The sequence below is a fragment of the Halictus rubicundus genome, chromosome 14 (genome assembly GCF_050948215.1).
Source record: "Halictus rubicundus isolate RS-2024b chromosome 14, iyHalRubi1_principal, whole genome shotgun sequence".
Taxonomy (NCBI): Eukaryota; Metazoa; Arthropoda; class Insecta; order Hymenoptera; family Halictidae; genus Halictus; species Halictus rubicundus.
The window spans coordinates 4,721,741-4,741,352 of NC_135162.1; the positions used below are offsets into that span (position 1 = coordinate 4,721,741).

The 19,612-nt window shown below is 40.1% G+C and overlaps 1 protein-coding gene across 2 annotated transcripts in view; it reads right to left on the reverse strand.

Moving 5' to 3' along the window:
* The window catches only part of LOC143360897 (glutamate receptor ionotropic, kainate 2), a 310,952-nt gene that overhangs the window by 34,807 nt on the left and 256,533 nt on the right, over nucleotides 1-19,612 (reverse strand). For both annotated transcript variants that reach the window (XM_076800075.1, XM_076800074.1), the window contains exons 9-11: nucleotides 14,433-14,534; nucleotides 13,196-13,297; nucleotides 9,447-9,650 (exon numbers count right to left, since the gene is read on the reverse strand). In XM_076800075.1, the coding sequence (XP_076656190.1) occupies nucleotides 9,447-9,650; nucleotides 13,196-13,297; nucleotides 14,433-14,534 (408 nt within the window). The remainder of the gene's footprint in view (nucleotides 1-9,446; nucleotides 9,651-13,195; nucleotides 13,298-14,432; nucleotides 14,535-19,612) is intronic.

The window sequence follows — 19,612 nt, forward strand, 5'->3', positions numbered from 1 at the left end:
TTTTATTTATGAAGCTGATGAGTGTGCTCGTCGAACTGCTGCTACGTTTAATGAGAGACATCCTGATACATTTGTTTCTCATACGTACGTGTTACAATTAGTTACAAAGCTTAAAGAAACAGACAAATTTCAATAGTAACTGGTGTATCAGTGGGATCTGTGCAGAAATTACTTAAACATAGCAAGTTTCATCCTTGTAAAATGCAGTTGCATCAAAAGTTATTGGAAGATGACTTTGACAGGCGGATTGAGTTTTGTGAAGAATTAACAAATATGATCAACGTCACTCCTAATCTAATTGAAAACATTTGTTTTAGTGACGAATGCACTTTTTTCTTAAACGATGCTGTAAATTGTCATAACCGTCGTTATGGGAGTGACGAAAATTCACATCTTATTACAGAAAGTAATACTCAATGGCCGGAAAAAATAAATGTTTGGCATTTTAGGAAATGCTATTATAGGTCCTCTGTTTTTCCAAGAGAATTTGAATGGCAATCTGTATTTAAATTTACTGGACGACAACATTGATCCACTTATAACAGAAAGTCTTCGAAACCGAAGAGATGAAAACGGCAATTTTTTGCTAAATGAAGAACGTTTGTGCTTCCAACAAGATGGTACTCCAATTGTTAAACAATCGATTCCCACTAAGATGGATCGATAGAAGAGGTGTTATTGAGTGGCCACCAAGATCACCAGATCTACCTCCAGTCGACTTCTTTTTGTGGGGTTGAAGTTGACCTTCAAATGACCTTGAAAACGCCATCCAAATAAAAAACTAATACTGCCCTCCTCTTTCCCCCTCGAAATCCTTGGACACGTGTTTTACACTTTTTTAATATCTTTCATACTTTTCGAGATATTCGGCTGGAAAGTTTTCAAATAAACACCCTGTATGTCATTAAACGCGCCGAATCTGCAGTATAATTATTCATTCTTTGCAGACCCGAATTGCACTCACAGTGGTTTATTAAAGAATTCGTACGCTTGCTATTGAACGTCCGATAATATTAATATGAAAATTTAGTATTTCAGTATTATTAAATATAGCATTTGGTAAAGCAGTTATTAATAAATACGGAATAATTATTGCAGGGATGCACTGAAAAAGCTTCGCAATAGTATTAGTAACTTCAGGAATGGAAAAGTACAGAGCATGGTCTAAAAGCTCGGACGAGGTTGTAGAGATGTTGCAAGCTTATAAAAAATTGTTATTTATCCCACTACACTGCCACTCACACCAGAAACTGTTTTTATCGCACGACTTTGACAAACGTAGTCCTCTTCACAGCGATAAAAATAGTGCGGCGCGATCAAACGATTAAATTTATTGCATCATTCTTTCGATACTGGGCACGCAGTAGCGTAACGTGCACAGAACAATTGTTAAAACAACTGAATATCGCGAATGATTTAAGCGATCAGTTATATTTATGGGAGGATGGGGTAGTCACATCGTCATAGCATATCATTGAAATTCAACACAATTATTTAGAGATGTGAATTAAACATTTACGTAATACAATGATTCGTCGTTAAAATTCCCGTCGAAGCGGATAATGATTTCATCGTGAAGACACAAAATTTCTATGAAAATACTAGATTCTGTCTCGTCGTAGAGATTTGCATGCGGATTTATTTACGAAAGAATCGGATACATTGATTGGCTTACCTAGAACTAATTAAGCTGGATTCTGCCGCTAGAATCGGCCGGCAAGAGAGAAAAAGAACTTTCCGTGGAGAATCTATCGCGAAATTTCAATCGATTTCTATCGATGATTACCGCGAACTATGCGAGGCCACGAACAAAAAGGAGAGAATGTGCCTCGTACTCGATGCAGATTACCGGTAAATGGATTACCGTCCGATAGACTATTACAGGGAATACTCCCTCGGGATATGGAAACCCGAAGTGTATGTAACTGCGCCTACACAGGAACAATTGCAAGAATGCAGAGGGATGCGAAATATCCGCGCAATTCTGCGCAATCCACCGATAGCTTTTATTTTCTTTTATTTGTCCATTAACTGCGTTCCACGGTGCTTGTACCGAGCTACACGAGCGGCCATTACACGAACGTTCCGTTACGTGAACACTCGTTACATGAGCGCTTGTTATTCGAACGTTCTGTTATGCGAACGCTTATTAAGTGAGCTCTCTACCATGTGAGCAATCGGTAAGTAAACTTTCCGGTATGCGAACATTTGTATGAACGTTGTATTACGCGAGCACCCGATAAGTTATCATTCGATTGCGTGAACACTCGTTAAGTGAACGTTCTGTTATGCGAACAGTGGATTCTTATTGTTCTTGGATTTCTTAGAATTAACGTACGCCATTTATGCTCGTAAAATATGCATACGTGCGCGAAGCATGTGCAAATATGTTAGGTACACAGTGTCTTCTCGTTATACAGAGTGGGAGAAACTACAGGTGGGAGAAAATTTAAGGGGTGGTTCTCCATGACAATATAAGACGAAAATGAAGAGTAAAAAAATCGCGATTTCGGCTTCATTTCTCAGTTATTATCGATTAAAAATCCGCCTGAAATGCGGCAACCCGACCAACAGAGGTGTACGTTGTTTACGTCATAAAGGCGCGCGACAACCACGTATCAAAGGGGGGCTCCAATCGCGCCCAATGATTAGGCTTTGACGTCACACATTTTAGCCAATAATTCGACTAAAACCGAAAATGCGTGTGGAATGCCGAGGTTCGCGGAGTACCTGTCACTTGATAGCTGCCTGTCGCGTGCCTTTATGACGTAAGCAACTGTGCACCTTTGTTGGTCGGGTTGCCGCATTTTAGGCGGATTTTTAATTGATAATAACTAAAAAATGAAGTCGAAAAATTTTTATTCTTCATTTTCGTGTTATATTTTCTTGGAGAATCACCTCTTAAATTTTCTCCCACCTGTAGTCGGACACCCTGTATGTCCCCAAAACGGGTCTACCCAGCGACATACAGTGGCCCACGAAAGTATTCAAACGCCCTTTAACTCAAAATAAATTTTTTAAATCGGACCAAACGACCTGTCTTTTTTTCGAGCAATTAGAAGAATTGGCTCACCGAATGACGTGGAAAAAATATTTTGAAAAAATCGCCATTACTAGGAATTATAAGAGCAAATAAAAAAGGCACTCTCCAAAAGTTATTTATTTCAGCCTGTAATGAAAATGTAAAATATGCGTTTTGTAGATCTGTGTTGGTTATACACATACCGAAAATTTCATTGAAGTCGATTGACGCAGGTAAAAACATCACGCGTCGTTAAAAGTCGTGAAAAGGTACGATTTTCACCACTTTTAACTACTTGTAGCTCGTGTGTATATTGACCGATTTCGACGAAATTTTCAGCATATGTATAATTAACATAGATCTACAAAACGCATATTTTAAATTTTCATTACAGGCTCAAATAAAAAAAAGTTGTAAAAAGGGCCATTTTTATTTTCTCATGTAATTCTTACTGATTGCAATTTTTTCAAAATCTTTTTTGCACATCATTTGGAAAACCAGTTCTGCCAATTGCTAAAAAAAGTCAGGTCATTTCACAACAAAGTTATACCGTTTTAAAGGGCGTGTGAATACTTTCGTGAGCCTGTGTATATCGGCTAGAAGATACTATTCTTTGATGCACTGCCGAACGTAGAAAAGGACAGCGAAAATAGAGTGGCCTCGGTCACGGAGAAGTGTGAACATACATGTCTACTCGATATATGTCCATAACACAGGGGTTCAGGGACAATTATCGGCTGGAAGATTTTGCTATTCTCTGATACACTACCGAACGTAGAAAAGGACAGCGAAGTTCGAGAGTGTAAACATAATACGGGTCGGGTATATCGGTGTGAACCACTACTAATCCAATTACAAAATTTCTTTATTTTTTATTATTTTTTATGGGACATTCACCCCACACGAATACCAAATATGATATAATTCCGATGATATTTACTTTTGTAATGAAGAATGAAAGAGCCAAGACTCCGTAGATTCGCGATAAGGTAGAGTGACCACGTTACCGACAAAAATAGGCGAAGCTTGTCAAAACCCTTCGGGAACCCTTCAGATTTTTCCGTTCGCCTTTCGGCAACTTGGTTGGTGTAGTTGTTTGTGTTAGTCGAATTTCTAGTATGTCCTTTTGCTGTCTGTTGCTTGTTGTCCTTTAGTCTTATATGTGCTAGTCAAATTTTCAGTTGGCTCTTCGTTGTCTGGTAGCAGTCTAATTTATACTAGTCAAATTTGTAGTGTGTCCTACCGTTTTTATTTTTCATAAAAATCCGCAGTCTGCTTGTTAAAAAACATATAAATACAATTTTTGTGTTGTACTGTTGTACAGATAAGGATGTACCCAGTTAGCCAAATCAGCGTCGAGCAAATTCTTGCGCAATGTTTGCATCCATACTTTGCGAGCAAAAGGCGGTCAATTTGGTGCCAAACCCTGCTTTGAGCAGAATTTGGTCACTATTTGACTGCAAACTTCCATGACAAGGATCCATTGCAAATCGAGGCCAAACCGTTATAGAGGGCAGCGCAGTCGCACTTGCTCTTCGAGTACATGTCGGGCAAAATCGGAGTAAACCTTGCTGTAGGAGAAAAAAGTAGAATTTCATTTAAACTTCTAAATTATATAATTTTAAGTTTCATGTATTTTCAATCATTTAATTCCGTTTTCCCCTCCTACAGCAAAGTTGACTCTTAGAAAAAGGTTAGGTTCGCTCTCAGTGCGACCGACCTGCCCTCTATAGCGAAGCCAAGGTTTGGCCTCGATTTGGTCTGGATTTGGCATGGAATTTTGTCTGCAAACTTTGCACTCAAATATCGAGCCTAATGCGGAAACAGATGGATCGGAATTAGTAGACAAATTTTCGTGGCAAATGAACGATGAAAGTTACTTCCCATTACACTTATATTAACGGAAAATCAGTGTAAATATGATCCGAATGATATATCGTGTTTGGTATCATTGTAATCAGAAAAATTCCACAAATATATTGGTGAGAGTCTCATAAAAAAATAATTAATACTAAAAAAGTTTAAATTTTGATTTAAAGGCCTCAGCCCACGCCAGGCCTTCCCATACGCTTTCCTTCTTTGCGTGTGAAACTTTCATCATTCATTATACAAGTAAATATCATCGGAATTATATCATATTTGGTATCATTTTCATTAGAAAAATGCCACGAATATGTTGATGAAAGTCCCATAGGAAATTACTGAAAAATAAAGAAGTTTTGTTACTGAATTAGTAGTGGTCTCCTGGTCTCACACCGATATACCCGACCCGTATTATGTTTACACTCCCTGGCGGCCAAGGTCACTCGAGCTTTGTGGCTCCTCGCGGAGTACACCTCGCGGTAGTGAGGATAGTTCTGGAACTTTTATCGGCTAGGTATTTCGGACATATATCGAGTAAAAACTGTAGTATTTAGGACCTATATGCATGTTATTCCACGTCTGGTTACTATCATGTGCGATACAATAAGTGATAATGCTGTCTGCAACTTTCTCGTCTCTTATGGTTCCCACAAGGTTCATCGGATGCCGTGTCTTTCTAGAAAAATGATTCCAGTGTTCTCGTTAAGAAAAGATACTTAATTTCATACTGTATCTCTTAATCTTATGTTATTTCTGGATCTTGTGCTTGTAAAATACGTCTCGCTGTCTATTGCATAAAATTGCGCGAATTTCAAGGCAACATTCATACCGACAACTATGCACGGAAACAATAGGGGACCAAGTCGACGAAGAATCTCGCACGTATATAAGAGCGTCAGCATATTTTTAGCAAGGCGAGACTCAACCTTCGAAGGATATTATGGCAAGCTGTTTTGTCATTGGTACAATTATCGAAGCAGACAAAATCCTTAAAGTTTGTCAATTTCACTTCATTCGCAATTAAATTTCTGGAGAACGTGTCATACCCACTGATTATCGAAATTAGTAGTGTTGTCACTAGGCTGCGGATATTATGCACTTATGGGAAAAATCAGACGATACAACATGCACGAAGGGTACAGCCGGATAAGATGGTCAAAAGTGCCCCCAAACAAAATTGATTTTCGGTCATACCATTCGATGGGGCTCCCAAAGAAACCCCTTTGTGACAATACAAGAAAATTTATTGAAAAAATACACATTAATAATCACGATGAGTCACAACTAACATAATAATATAAACGTGGTACTCTGAAAACCTCAAAATAAAATCGGCTATTTTATGCTTCCGAATTTTTAAAAAATCGATTTCGCAACCAAAAATTCTGAAATAATTCACTGTTATGTGTGCTATTGCGTAGAATGTTCATGAATTTTTTCGTAATTTTTTCTTTAGCTGAACAGAAGAAATAGAGCATAATTCATTAAACCGTGCTCACCCTATAACTACCCTTGTGGTAAGGGTACCGACTTGAAACGTGTCACATAAGGGTTTCTTTGGGTGCCATATCGAATGGTGTGACCGAAAATCAATTTTGTTTGGGGGCACTTTTGACCATCTTATCCGGCTGTACCCTTTAAGAATACCAATATACTGTTTTCGACTTATAGCAACCAGTAATCCGTTTCTTGCGATTAAAGCAATTTTTATTTTGCACGAAGATCCGCAGTTTAGATCTCATTGAAAAAATAGCACACATTTTCTGAAGGTTGAATACTTATACGAGGGCAAGCGTTTCCTGGCCTCGCACCACAGTGCTACGATAAATCGCAACGATTAGGTTCGCGAGAGGGTCCTAGCAAACGAGTCGGCGATGTAGAAAGTTTCATGGCTGGTAAGAGCATCCACCACAGTCGTACTTCCGGCAGATTGGTGTTTCAAACACCATTGTAGAAGGAACGTGTAGGTGCTACTAATTGGCGATTGTAGTTTCTCATTGTAGTTTCTGAATACCTAGGGACCAGCCTCTTTGCTCAGGGTCTTTGCAAGATTGAGGAGTATCGTTCGATTGTACACGTTCGAGTAGAACTCGAAACTCAAGTTAAACAGGTGGAGCGTGGACGAAACGAGACACGCCGTTCTCTCGGTGTCCTCGGTAGCATGATCGTAATTTCGTTCTGGAACTATACTGGATACTCGATCGTTTGATTACACGATTATTCCACTACAGTGGCCACCGACTTCATTCGTACATCTGCCAATTTAATTTAATGTTAGCAAATATTGTAGTAATAAGGGGAGTTTGTTTTATCAGAACTGTTTCCTCACTTTTTCATTACGTTAACCTGATCTTAATGCTTTGGACTTCGCCTAGAAACCGTTAGATGTCTCTGTTCAGTTACAACATCGAAACAAAGACAACAGTGACGAGTCATTTTTTCGTTACGTTCTTCATGTTCGGAATCAAACGGTTCGAGCATGTAGATCATCGTGCACAGGTGTGTTAAAGTACATCCTCTACTCTATCGTCCTCAGTCTCCTCGATTAATCCTATGTGAGCTAATTGTAAGTGCATTGTACGCTGTATGGTGTCTGTTAAGTGTCTAGCTTAACATAAGGTGCGTTCGTGTAGATATCGTGTGGAGAAAACATCGATAGTTTATACAATTATACATACATGTACATAGAATGAAGATTAATTTAAGAGAGAACAGTGAGCCTAGAAAGATCGAGTGTCTAGCTTAACGTAAGGTGCGTTCGTGTAGACAATGTCCCAAAAATGGTTGTACTTCAAAGCGGTGATTCCTCAAGTGATTTGAAGCAACTTTTTCCTTTGCGAAAACGTTCTCCGTCGCTCCGTTGATGAGTTATCAACGGAAACACACGGGCCAATCAGAGCGCGGTGTTGGCGTTAGCCGAGTCCGTATTCGTCCGTTGTGGCCGCGCTCCGATTGGCCCCCGTGTTTTTCGTTAATAACTCGTCAACCGAGCTGCGCAGAAGATTCTCGCAAAGGAAAAAGTTATTCAGAATCACCTCAGGAGTCACCCCTTCGAGGCGCAACATTTCCGGGTGACCCTGTATATCGCATAGCAGAGTGAAAGTTGATCTAAGAGAAAAGAGTGTCTAGAAAGTGTCTAGAATGTGTCTAGAAGAGATGGTAAGAATGCTATTAGGTTGGCAAGAAAGTAATTTCGGTTTTCACCAATAGATGGCTTTATGTTTTGTTTGATTGATTTCTGTTAACGTTGCGTTTGTTTTCCTTCTGACATTTCATAACTGCATATTTTAGGTTACTTTTGAAGCAAATCACACGTAATTTTGATTAAAATTGTTAGTTCTGTGTCAATTTGAACATGGAGTGCAAAAACGAACATTATAGGCACATATTGCTTTTTTATTTCCGTAGAGGTAAAAAAGCTGCCGAGGCTCACAAAGATATATGTGAAGTTTAGGGTGTGGATTGGTTAACAGAACGCACGTGCCAGAATTGGTTTAAAAAATTCCGTTCTGGAAATTTCTCACTTGAAGACGACCAACGTTCTGGTCGACCATCTGAAGTCGATGATGACCAAATGAAAGCCATTATTGAATCGGATCGTCATATAACTGTCCGAGAGACTGCAGACAGGTTAAATGTCTCGCATACAACTATAGAATATCGTTTAAAAAGTCTCGGAATCGTTAAGAAGCTCGATATTTGGGTTCCACACGAGTTGAAAGAAATTCACTTAACGCAACGCATCAACATATGCGATATGCATCTCAAACGAAATGAAATCGACCCTTTTCTGAAGCGAATCATCACTGGTGATGAGAAATGGGTTGTTTGCAATAACACAACTCGAAAACGATCATGGTCGAAGCGTGATGAATCAGCCCAAACCACACCGAAAGCTGAATTGCACCAAAAGAAGATGATGTTGTCAATTTGGTGGGATTACAAAGGTATTGTGTATTTTGAGCTGCTCCCAAGGGACCAAACCATCAATTCAGATGTTTATTATCGACAACTATCAAAACTGGACATAGCAATCAAAGAAAAACGGCCAGAATTGGCAAATCGCAAAGGAATCGTGTTCCACCATGATAACGCTAGGCCACACACATCTTTGGTAACACGTGAAAAGTTATTGAACCTTGGTTGGGAAGTGATGTCACATCCACCATATAGCCCTGACATTCCACCACCAGATTATCATTTATTCCGAAGTTTACAAAACTCTTTGAACGGTAAAACTTTCACTAATGATGATGGTCTGAAATCGCACTTGTATCAGTTTTTCACCGAAAAGGATCAGAAGTTTTATGAGCACGGAATTATGAAGCTAGCAGAAACATGGCAAAAGATCATAGAACAAAATGGAAAATATTTTATTGATTAAAATTCATTGCTTTGATAAAAAGAATTGGATTTTATTTCACCTACAAAATACCGAAATTACTTTCATGCCAACCTAATATTTACCTAGGGAAGATCACATACAATGTGTGTAGAATGTGTGACAGCGAGAGGTTCGAGTGAAGATACGATGAGAGAAATTAAACAAACCAAATCATACATGTCGCATGAGTTCTCTGACGATGCCGTTCCATTCCCCGGTTTCCGGGTCTTTCGCGCCGTACTTCCTGTCCGGTACCAGCTCCAACCGGTACGAGAATCCGACTTCCCTCGCCACCGCTTCCAGCAGGTCCACGCAAAAACCGTAAAACCGCGCGTTCCCCGTGTAGTTTTTTTCGTAGTGCATCATCACGTACGGAATTTCCTGCGAAGGGGCGGGAGGGGGGTTTATCCGCAACGGTGCACGAGTTTCCACGGGGCCCATGCAAACAACGGAACAGCGCTGTCAGATCGGGACGATACACGAGGCCGGCTGGCCTACCATGCGAACGCTGGGTCGTCGCTGACCCGCGCGAAACGCTTCCTTGCCGGAGCAAATCATAGCAAATCGAATTCTACACGGAATCGTACGCATTTTCGATTTCAGAGTTGAAGATATTGGAAACAGATCGGTTTGCAAGAATAATTGCGAATATTTGCGTTTGCAAAATTAGAACTGTGGTTAGACAACATCGGCAACGAGAGACAAGTCTATTTAGTCTGTACACAGTGCGGGCTGTTCAATCGTTCTAGATTTACGTGTACAGTATTGTCTCGATATAATTGATGCGATCGCAGCAGAAAATAATAGACACTATTCAAGCTAATAACTTTTTTGTTTGTAATTGTGTTTGTACGAAACTTGTCGCGGCACATTCCTGACACTATTTCGAGTGAAATGATACCAAACACGATACAGTTTGGATCGTGTTTACTCGTTTAATCCACGATTGAGTAGACCCTCTGCTATCCGAACCGCTGTCATCGAAATTATTCTCATCATCCGAGGAACACCCGCATCACACCTAACCAATCTACAATCTACATTCAATCTAAATAGAACACGAACTATTGCACGAATCAGTAAAAATGTAATGTAATTGAACGTTCCACACATCAGTTCGGATAATAGAGGTGCTACTAATTCGTCGATCACAAACGTGAAACTAATTCGAACCGGGTCGTGTCTGGTATCGTTTTAATCAGAAGAACGTCACGAGTATGCCAGTATAAGTTTCACAATAAAAATCATAAACAAAAGAGTTTCATCAATGTTTTCACCCACTTCTTTCCTACGTTTCCAAAGAATATTGTCTGTACATTTAATAAACAACGTTTCGGTCCCGAATTTTTCGTACACACATCGAGGCATTACGAGGGTGGTCTGAAAAGTTTCCGACCTCAACATGAAGATGGCAGTATTCGTCGACAAAAGTACTGGAGCGTGTTTGTGCATGCTTTGACAGGTACACACCAACATTTCAGCCATTTCGGACGCTCAGTTATTGTTTAACAGTCGTTTGAGTAAGTTGCTGTGAGTGTTTTTGTGAAAATGGAAAAACTCGAGTATCGAGCTGTGATTAAATATTTCTTTTTGAAAGGCAATACGCCTACGCAAATCAAAGAATAGTTAAACGCTGTATACGGGAACTCTGCACCATTATTTACCACCGTGAAATTTTGGGCAGCTGAATTTAAACGTGACCGCACCAGCTTGGCTGACGATGAACGTTCGGGACGCCCAAAAGCTGCAACCAGTGACGACAACATCGCTAAAATTCACCAAATGGTGCTAGACAACCGTCGAATTAAAGTTAGAGAGATAGAAGAGGCCATGAATATATCCAAAGAACGTGTTTGTCACATATTGAATGAAGATTTGGGCATGAGAAAGCTGTCTGCGCGTTGGGTGCCGCGTTTGCTCACGTTGGATCAGAAACGTGTTCGAATCAACATTTCGATCGCTCTTTTGGCGCAATTTAGGCGCAATAAATCAGAGTTTTGGCGCCGGCTAATTACTGTTGATGAAACTTGGATACATCATTACACTCCCGAATCAAAAATACAGTCAAAACAGTGGGCTGCTTATGGGGAATCGGCGCCAAAAAAGGCAAAGACTGTTCCTTCGGCTGGGAAAGTGATGGCGACTGTTTTCTGGGACAGTCGTGGAGTTATCTTTATTGATTATCTTCAAAAAGGGAAAACCATTACAGGAGCATACTACGCACCATTACTTGACAGGCTGAAGGCAGAAATTGCGGAAAAACGGCCACATTTGCAGAAAAAAAATCTTGTTCCACCAAGACGATGCGCCTTCTCACACCTCAACGATTCCCATGGGAAAAATCCACGAATTACGGTTTGAACTGCTTGATCACCCACCTTACTCGCCAGATCTAGCTCCAAGCGACTTCTTTTTGTTCCCCGAGTTAAAAGTTGCACTCGGAGGACAGAGATTTTCATCAAATGAGGAAGCCATCACCTTTGTAGATAGCTATTTTGCAGAGAAAGACGGCAAGTAGTATTTGGACGGGCTGGAGAGATGGGAGCATCGCTGGGAGAACTGTATAGACTTACAAGGAGACAATGTAGAGAAATAAAAATAATTTTGAGGAAAAAATGCCTTATATCTTTGTTAGGTCGGAAACTTTTCAGACCACCCTCGTACTGTACTCGTATGGACACGTAAAATTGGAAATTCTTTCGATCGATCTTACACAAGCGATGTTCGACGCAACGAGACAATCATCCTCGTAACGTCTAAGTTTTATGCCTCTGTAGCTTCGATTCCCGGACGGAATGGCGCGTTAGCATAACGGATACCGGACATAAAGTACGAGATTCGGGACAGTATCGCCGTTTATTACTGCCCCGTAAATATTACTAGCCCCGACCATTGTATCGCGTACGTCCGATATCGCGGGAATCTTCGATCTCAGACCTCGTGACCGACGCACTATCTCGTTAGGTATCTGGCGAGGCCGCTCGCAAACTGTGGATTCGATGTACGGCTCTCGAATACGTTTCCGATCACGCCGCTGCCTTGTCGCTGTTTCAAAGTTCGTTAAATTCTTCCCCGCCGTTGCTTCGTCCTCACGTGCTTTCGTTAAAGGCGGCCGAGCGGGATCGATCATGCGTGCGAATCTCAGGGAAAAACGCGGAGCTTCTCGCACGGTTTTGTTTCCGGTCGAAGAACGCATTCTTTGAAGCTGTGACCACGCTGCAGCAACGTCTAGCAACTTGTCGCCTTCTCACTATTTTTTTGCCGAACTAAACAAGGGCAACGACACAGGCGACAAAAAGTTGATGTTGCGTCAGTGTGGACACAGCTTAACACGTTCGCTGCAATTTTTCGTTGCTCAGCTTCATTGTTAAAATATTCTGATAAATGCAAAGCTCCTTCTTCATAAACTATCGAAACGCTTCAGCAGGATCAACTTCGTGTAATTACTTTAGCCGAGTTAAGCTTGAACTTTACCTCAGGAAACCAGAAATGTTGAACTCTTTTTTATGTAATTCTGTAGATTTTGGCGAGAAAATGCCGAAAATCCAAGTTTTAACCTTAGGAGATCACTGGTTCAATAGTTATGCGTGTGTAAAGATGTGCGATTTTCGGCGTTTTTGACAGGTAAGGGTCACTATGCAGTGACCGACGCGCGTCGCTTAATGAACGGAGTTTGGATTTGCAGCGTTTTCTTGCAAAAATCTACAGGATTACATAAAAAAAAAAACGATAAAAATTATCGGTTTGGAAAAGTTAAGCCCAAATTAATTTAATTGTCTTCCTGTAAACTGCAGGACGGCATACGTGACGGTGGCAGCGAACGTGTTAAAAACAATGCGTTCTCGAAGAACAACAGTTTTCAGTACGGTTTGGACCGGGGTATCATTCGCTTTTTGTTCCACTATGAAATTTCGAGAGACACTCACCAGTATGGTGATCACCAAAAGAGTGACGTTCGCGGTGCCTGGTTCAAAAAATGCAGCCGTGTCTGTCACGTTGACACCGACACCTGGACGCCATTCGCCCACCTGTGCGATTAAAACATAAATGATAATGCCAGCGACACTGTAGAGTGATAAGCTAGATGGGAATATTGGATTCTTCGCTGATTGACGTTGTTGTGACATTGACGACCGACAGCGACAGTGTCGTCGGCTTCAATGGTAGAAAAAAAAAAATTGCTGTCGCAGAGATCAGAATGGAAGTATCATTCATTCGTATCGCTACAATGTCAATCGGAGGTCTACGGCAATCGAGATCTCCAGCGGAGGGTATGGTATTGTTATTTTAATTTTTTACGTTTAGTGTAGACAATTTCGTACATTTTTTAAATGCTCTTAGGTAAATGGGATCATTTAAGTGTTCATCTGATTCGCTATTGTATCAAACAGATTGTCTCAAGACAATTTCTAATTAAGGTTTCACAGTTCTCGGTACTTATTTATACGGCACCCTATGTATTTTCTTCGATAGTCTTGTAGAGCGTGAAAATACGAATCCAACGAGTACAATGACCGTACCATTTCGATCATTCAATCTCGAGATATTCATGTCTGAAAAGGAACAAATCTAATCCAAAAATTTACCTTTCAGACACGAGTATTTCGAGATTGAATGATCGTAATGGTATGGTTATGGTACTCGTTGGATTCGTCTTTTTAAGCCCTATAATAGTATCGAACAAGAAATAGAAGGTATTGTATAAAAAAATATCGATGACCTTGAAATCTCGATAAACAAATAACCTTGAGGAAAGATACTCTCTGATAATGCTAGCGATACTGCTAGATGGGTATATTGGATTCTTGACTGATTAACCTTGTTGTGACATTGACGACCGACAGCGACAGTATCGTCGGCTTCAATGGTAGAGAAAAAAAATTGCTGCTGCAGAGATCACAATGGAAGTATCAGTCATTCGTGTCGCTACAATGTCAATGTCCACGTCAATAGAGATCTCCAGGGGAGTTTAGGGTATGGTATTGTTATTTTAATTTTTTACGTACAGACCTAACCGTGCAGCGTCGACACAAATGAGGTCCCTGTACCAAAGACTGATTCAGAATATTTCATCGTCGACGAATAAATGATCAGAATTGAATAAAGGGGAAACGCGCCACGGTGGAAACAAAGAGTTCCCTTCTCTTTTGACCGTGAACGTACCTTGACAAGCGAATGTTGCTTCAACTTCAACAGGTCCAGCTTGAACTGAATCCTGCGCCCTTCTTTGAACGCGAGCGGACCGGAGATGCCCTTCATTTCCACCTGGAAACAGACAAGATGAGCACAGTGAGGGCGAGCACTATCGTTCCAGATTGAAGACATTCGAAGGTTATATTGCAAGTCTGTTCTTGAGAGGCCATCTTTTATTGGTAATTTAAAGATTTCTCACGTTTCAAAAGAATTTCTCAAGTTTCCCGAGATCACTTAATTGAAATGAATAATATACAAGTGTCGTCTATTCTATTAAAAAATTTTCTCATTCTTCATTCTGCTTTAATATTTGTTACGAGGATTTAGACTGAAAAGAAAAATGCAAGAACATGATGGAGCACCTAATACTATTGACAGGAGATCTGGAGTCTACTGTAGCCGTTCTACACGAAGAGCCCACATCTTCAGGGTACTCTGAAGCTAGAACGTTTCGAGGAAGATCTTGAAATCCGGTAGTTCCGGGTTCCCCCGAGGCGATAACTCGGGAATAGCGGTTCATCCGCGGGTATATAAACATAATGTGACAACGGGGAGGATCCCAAAGGGGCGTTAAAAATTTTCCCACTTAAAAAGTCGTTATCGCAAGGTCCCCGGAAGTCGTTACGGACGGTTGTCGGCTTTGCGAAGCTCGGAAGTCCGAGCGGAGGTCGGCCAGCGTTGATCCGCGCTTTCTTCGTGCTCGCGAAAATATTTTGAAGACGTGCACGGGGATGATGAAGAAGCTTTCGCCATCGGTGTATGCGTGTCTGGAGCGAGGTAACTCTGCCGGCCCGGAGTTTCGTGGGACGCATAAATTTGGGAAACAAGTCGGGCCAAGGGACTTTTTAATCCCTTCGGCGACGGCCCGTGCCAAGTTTTTCGCCAACGAGGGCCACCGACCGGGATGCAAATTGTCCAATTATGATTCAACGATCGTGAAAAGATTTTTTCGAGGATTCGAACCCCCGGTGCTCGTTGCCGCATTCTGTTCGGCGGGCAAAATTCCTGCGGAACTTTGTTCTACCGCGCAATTCCAGGAGGAACGCGAATATTTGCGAACATGGATCGTGCGAACGAGAAGCAGAACACTGATTTCCGCTTTAATTTATTCTTCTGTCTTCATATTAACCAACAATCCGTGACCCTCCCGGGACATTCATGTCCGCAGTGAAATTTCATTCTTCAATTTCTTTCTTTCTAATATTCGTTTTTCCCCCATTATTACTTTAAACCTTTCACGTTCCAACAAATTATATGTTAGTACAAACACTTCAATACGTATTTCAGAGGTTCTTTGAAAGCCTAGAGCGTTAAAAAAAATATTCATGAACTAAGCAACCTGTTGATGCAGTCAGTATGTAATATATTATACGTTAAGTAGAAATATCGAGCATTGATCTGGCACACTAGCAATATAGTATACAAGTATACACATTTAAATAAAATGTCTTGAAGCAGTCAGTATATAATATATTATAGGTTAAGTAGAAATATCGAGCACTGGTCAAGAACAATAGCAATATGGTATACAAGTATACACATCATTTAAATAAAATGTCTTCATGTAGTCAGTATGTACTATAGTATACGTTAAGTAGAAATATCGAGCATTGATCAGGCACACTAGTAATATGGTACACAAGTGTACACACCATTTAAATAAAATTTCTTAATGCAGTCAGTATGTAATATAGTACACGTTAAGTAGAAATATCGAGCATTGGTCAAGCACACTAGCAATATGGTACACAAGTATACACATCATCTAAATAAAATGTCTTGCTGCAGTCAGTATGTACTATAGTATACGTTAAGTAGAAATATCGAGCATTGATCAGGCACACTAGTAATATGGTACACAAGTGTACACATCATTTAAATAAAATTTCTTAATGCAGTCAGTATGTACTATAGTATACGTTAAGTAGAAATATCGAGCATTGGACAGGAACACTAGCAATATAGTATACAAGTATACACATCATTTAAATAAAATGTCTTGATGCAGTCAGTATGTACTATAGTATAAGTTAAGTAGAAATATCGAGCATTGATCAGGCACACTAGCAATATGATATACAAGTGTACACATCATTTAAATAAAATTTCTTGATGCAGTCAGTCTGTACTATAGTATAAGTTAAGTAGAAATATCGAGCATTGGTCAAGCACACTAGCAACATGGTATACAAGTGTACACATCATTTAAATAAAATTTCTTGATGCAGTCAGTATGTACTATAGTATACGTTAAGTAGAAATATCGAGCATTGGTCAAGCACACTAGCAACATGGTATACAAGTGTACACATCATTTAAATAAAATTTCTTGATGCAGTCAGTATGTACTATAGTACACGTTAAGTAGAAATATCGAGCATTGGTCAAGCACACTAGCAATATGGTACACAAGTATACACATCATCTAAATAAAATGTCTTGATGCAGTCAGTATGTAATACATTATACTTTAAGTAGAAATGTCGAGCATTGGCCAGGCACACTAGCAATATGATATAAAACAAGTACAGTGAGCGAAATATTTTTAAATGATCATCTAAATCGTAAGTTTCCAACCTTTCTTATTAAAAATAGAGTTGTTTTGTTCGCTGCCTCTGTTATAAACATTCCCAATTGTAAATTGCACATCGTTTCCAAAACAGCGAAATAGTTTCACGGTCATTTCGCAATACTACATTCTCCATCGTTCAATCAGCCAAGTACCGAGCGGAGGACATTGAAATATTCGGCAATACCTTCGCAATTCGCTTATGTTCGTTTCGTTTCTGCTGAAGCGTGTCAACGATGATTCACGGCAGCAATTAACCAGAGGTTCATCGGCGGCACATTGTGCGAGAGACGCCGAGGAAAGCGTTAATTAAGTATTCGCGAGACAGATACGCGCGGTGTCGGTGTTCGTCGGAAGTTAGGCGAAACGCGGACGCAGTCGGACGCTCGAGCCTCTCTTTTACAGCTGTAATAAAATCCAGGGCGGACGAAGATCGCCGGGTGTAAAAGTATTACGAGCCGTTTTCTACGAGAGATGTTCCAGCTTCTATATAATACGAGGCGATGATGATCCACTTATGCCCGCGATTTCTTCTGTTGAACCTGGCCCTCGTGCTTGTTGCTGTCCCCTTTACGATTGGGCGAAATTGCGTTTCTTTTTTTTTATCAGTTGTCTCCATGGCGAGATGAATGAAACGAACGAAATGAATGAATGAAATGAAACGAATGAAATTTACTTTCTGAAATTGTGAGTGTTACGTCTCGGCGATAAAAAGGGGACACGTCGATGTTCGAAGTGTCGTAATGTGGGATTTGTGGCGAGACGGAGAAGATGAAGAAGATTTAACTGCGACGATCGCGGCGGTAACAGGTTCCGCTGATTAAAAAGAATATTCTTTGATGTTTATATCGCTCGTGATTTTTCTTTCTTTAGAAACTTTGATTATGATATTCGAGCGACACCAAACACGTTGGATCGTTAAAAGATCGTTAGAAAATGACTGCTATCTGGAATTAATTCCGGGCAAAAAGGTTTTAGACGATTTCGTCCGCACAATTACAGATATCGTTTAGTGGAGATAGTTTCTTACATTTTTTTAAATGGTCTGAGGTAAATGGGATCATTTAAGTGCTCATCTTATTCGCTATTGTGTCAAACAGATTGTCGCAAGACAATTTATTAATAAGGTTTCACAGTTCTCGGTACTTATTTATACGGCACCCTATGTATTTTCTTCGATATTCTTGTAGATCGTGAAAATACGAATCTAACGAGTACAATGACCGTACCGTTTCGATCATTCAATCTCGAGATATTTATGTCTGAAAGGAACAGATGTAATCCAAAACTTTACCTTTCAGACACGAGTATTTCAAGATTGAATGATCGTAACGGTATGGTTATGGTAGTCGTCGGATTCGTCTTTTTAAGCCCTATAATAGTATCGAAGAAGAAATATAAGGTATTGTATAAATAAATGTTGATGGCCTTGAGATCTCGATAACCAAATGACCTTGAGGAAAGATTCTCTCCACTATTGCAATTGCTGTGAATTTTTGAATGAATTTAGTCAATTTTTGAGCATACTGAATATGCGAAATGGGACTGGAATACGATTAAAACAGCACCAACTCTGATAAACCGAGACTCGCGAACATTTCCTGTCGCTTTTTCGTCGACCAGCATGTCAAAGGGTAAGTTTTCCCCCATCCCACGAAAATTAAGATCGGGAATAAGGCTTGATCGTAGCCCTGGCCATCGAGAAAGTTCCGTCGCTCTGTCATCGGTCGGCAATTTCAAGGAAGTTTCTTAATTAGTATCGAACAAAGAAGTCACCAGGGCTGATCGAAATCGGTAGCCCATCGACATCGAAAGTACGAGGCAAAGGATTTCAATCGTTTTCGAGGATTACCTGTCTCGAGAGGTTTGCATAGTTTACACAAATCCTAAAAATATTTCAGAAGCGTAAAACATTATTATACAGTCACATTTACAATCCCGTGAACGCTTGAAGCTATTATTTCTGTAAATTGGCCTACAAAAATAGGAATTCCGCATAAAAATCCATGGTCCACTTATTATACAGGGAGTGTATATTCTCTATGTAAAAATGCGTCGAAAAAAAGGAATAACATTTTTTTGTTCGACGTCTTGTTTTCGAGAAAATCGAGTTTGAAAGTGCAGCGAATATTGTATATCCTATTACACGAAAAGTGTCTGATCATGACCGACCAGTTCCACTTGCTGCATATACTGAAGCATACAAATTCGACAGGTCTTTAAACTCGATTTTATCGAAAATGAGAGGTCGAACGAAAAAATGTTATTCCTTTTTTTCCACGTGTTTTTAAACGTAGAATCACCCCCTTGTACCACCCGTCCAGCCACACCCTGTACATAACCATAAAAAGACTAAACCTACCAATCGCTAAAAAAAATGTATTACCTTACAAAAATGACGAGGCTGTGTTTATTTAAATATAGCACAATCGATTAAAATATGCGGTTGAGAAAAGAAATTTGTCGAACCCTTTCCCATGCAAGCAACTTCATAATTTTAATGATTACAAAATAAATAATATGCAACAGTGGTTGGTTCAGTATTAATCAACGGTAGACACACATTATCGATATTTCCCCG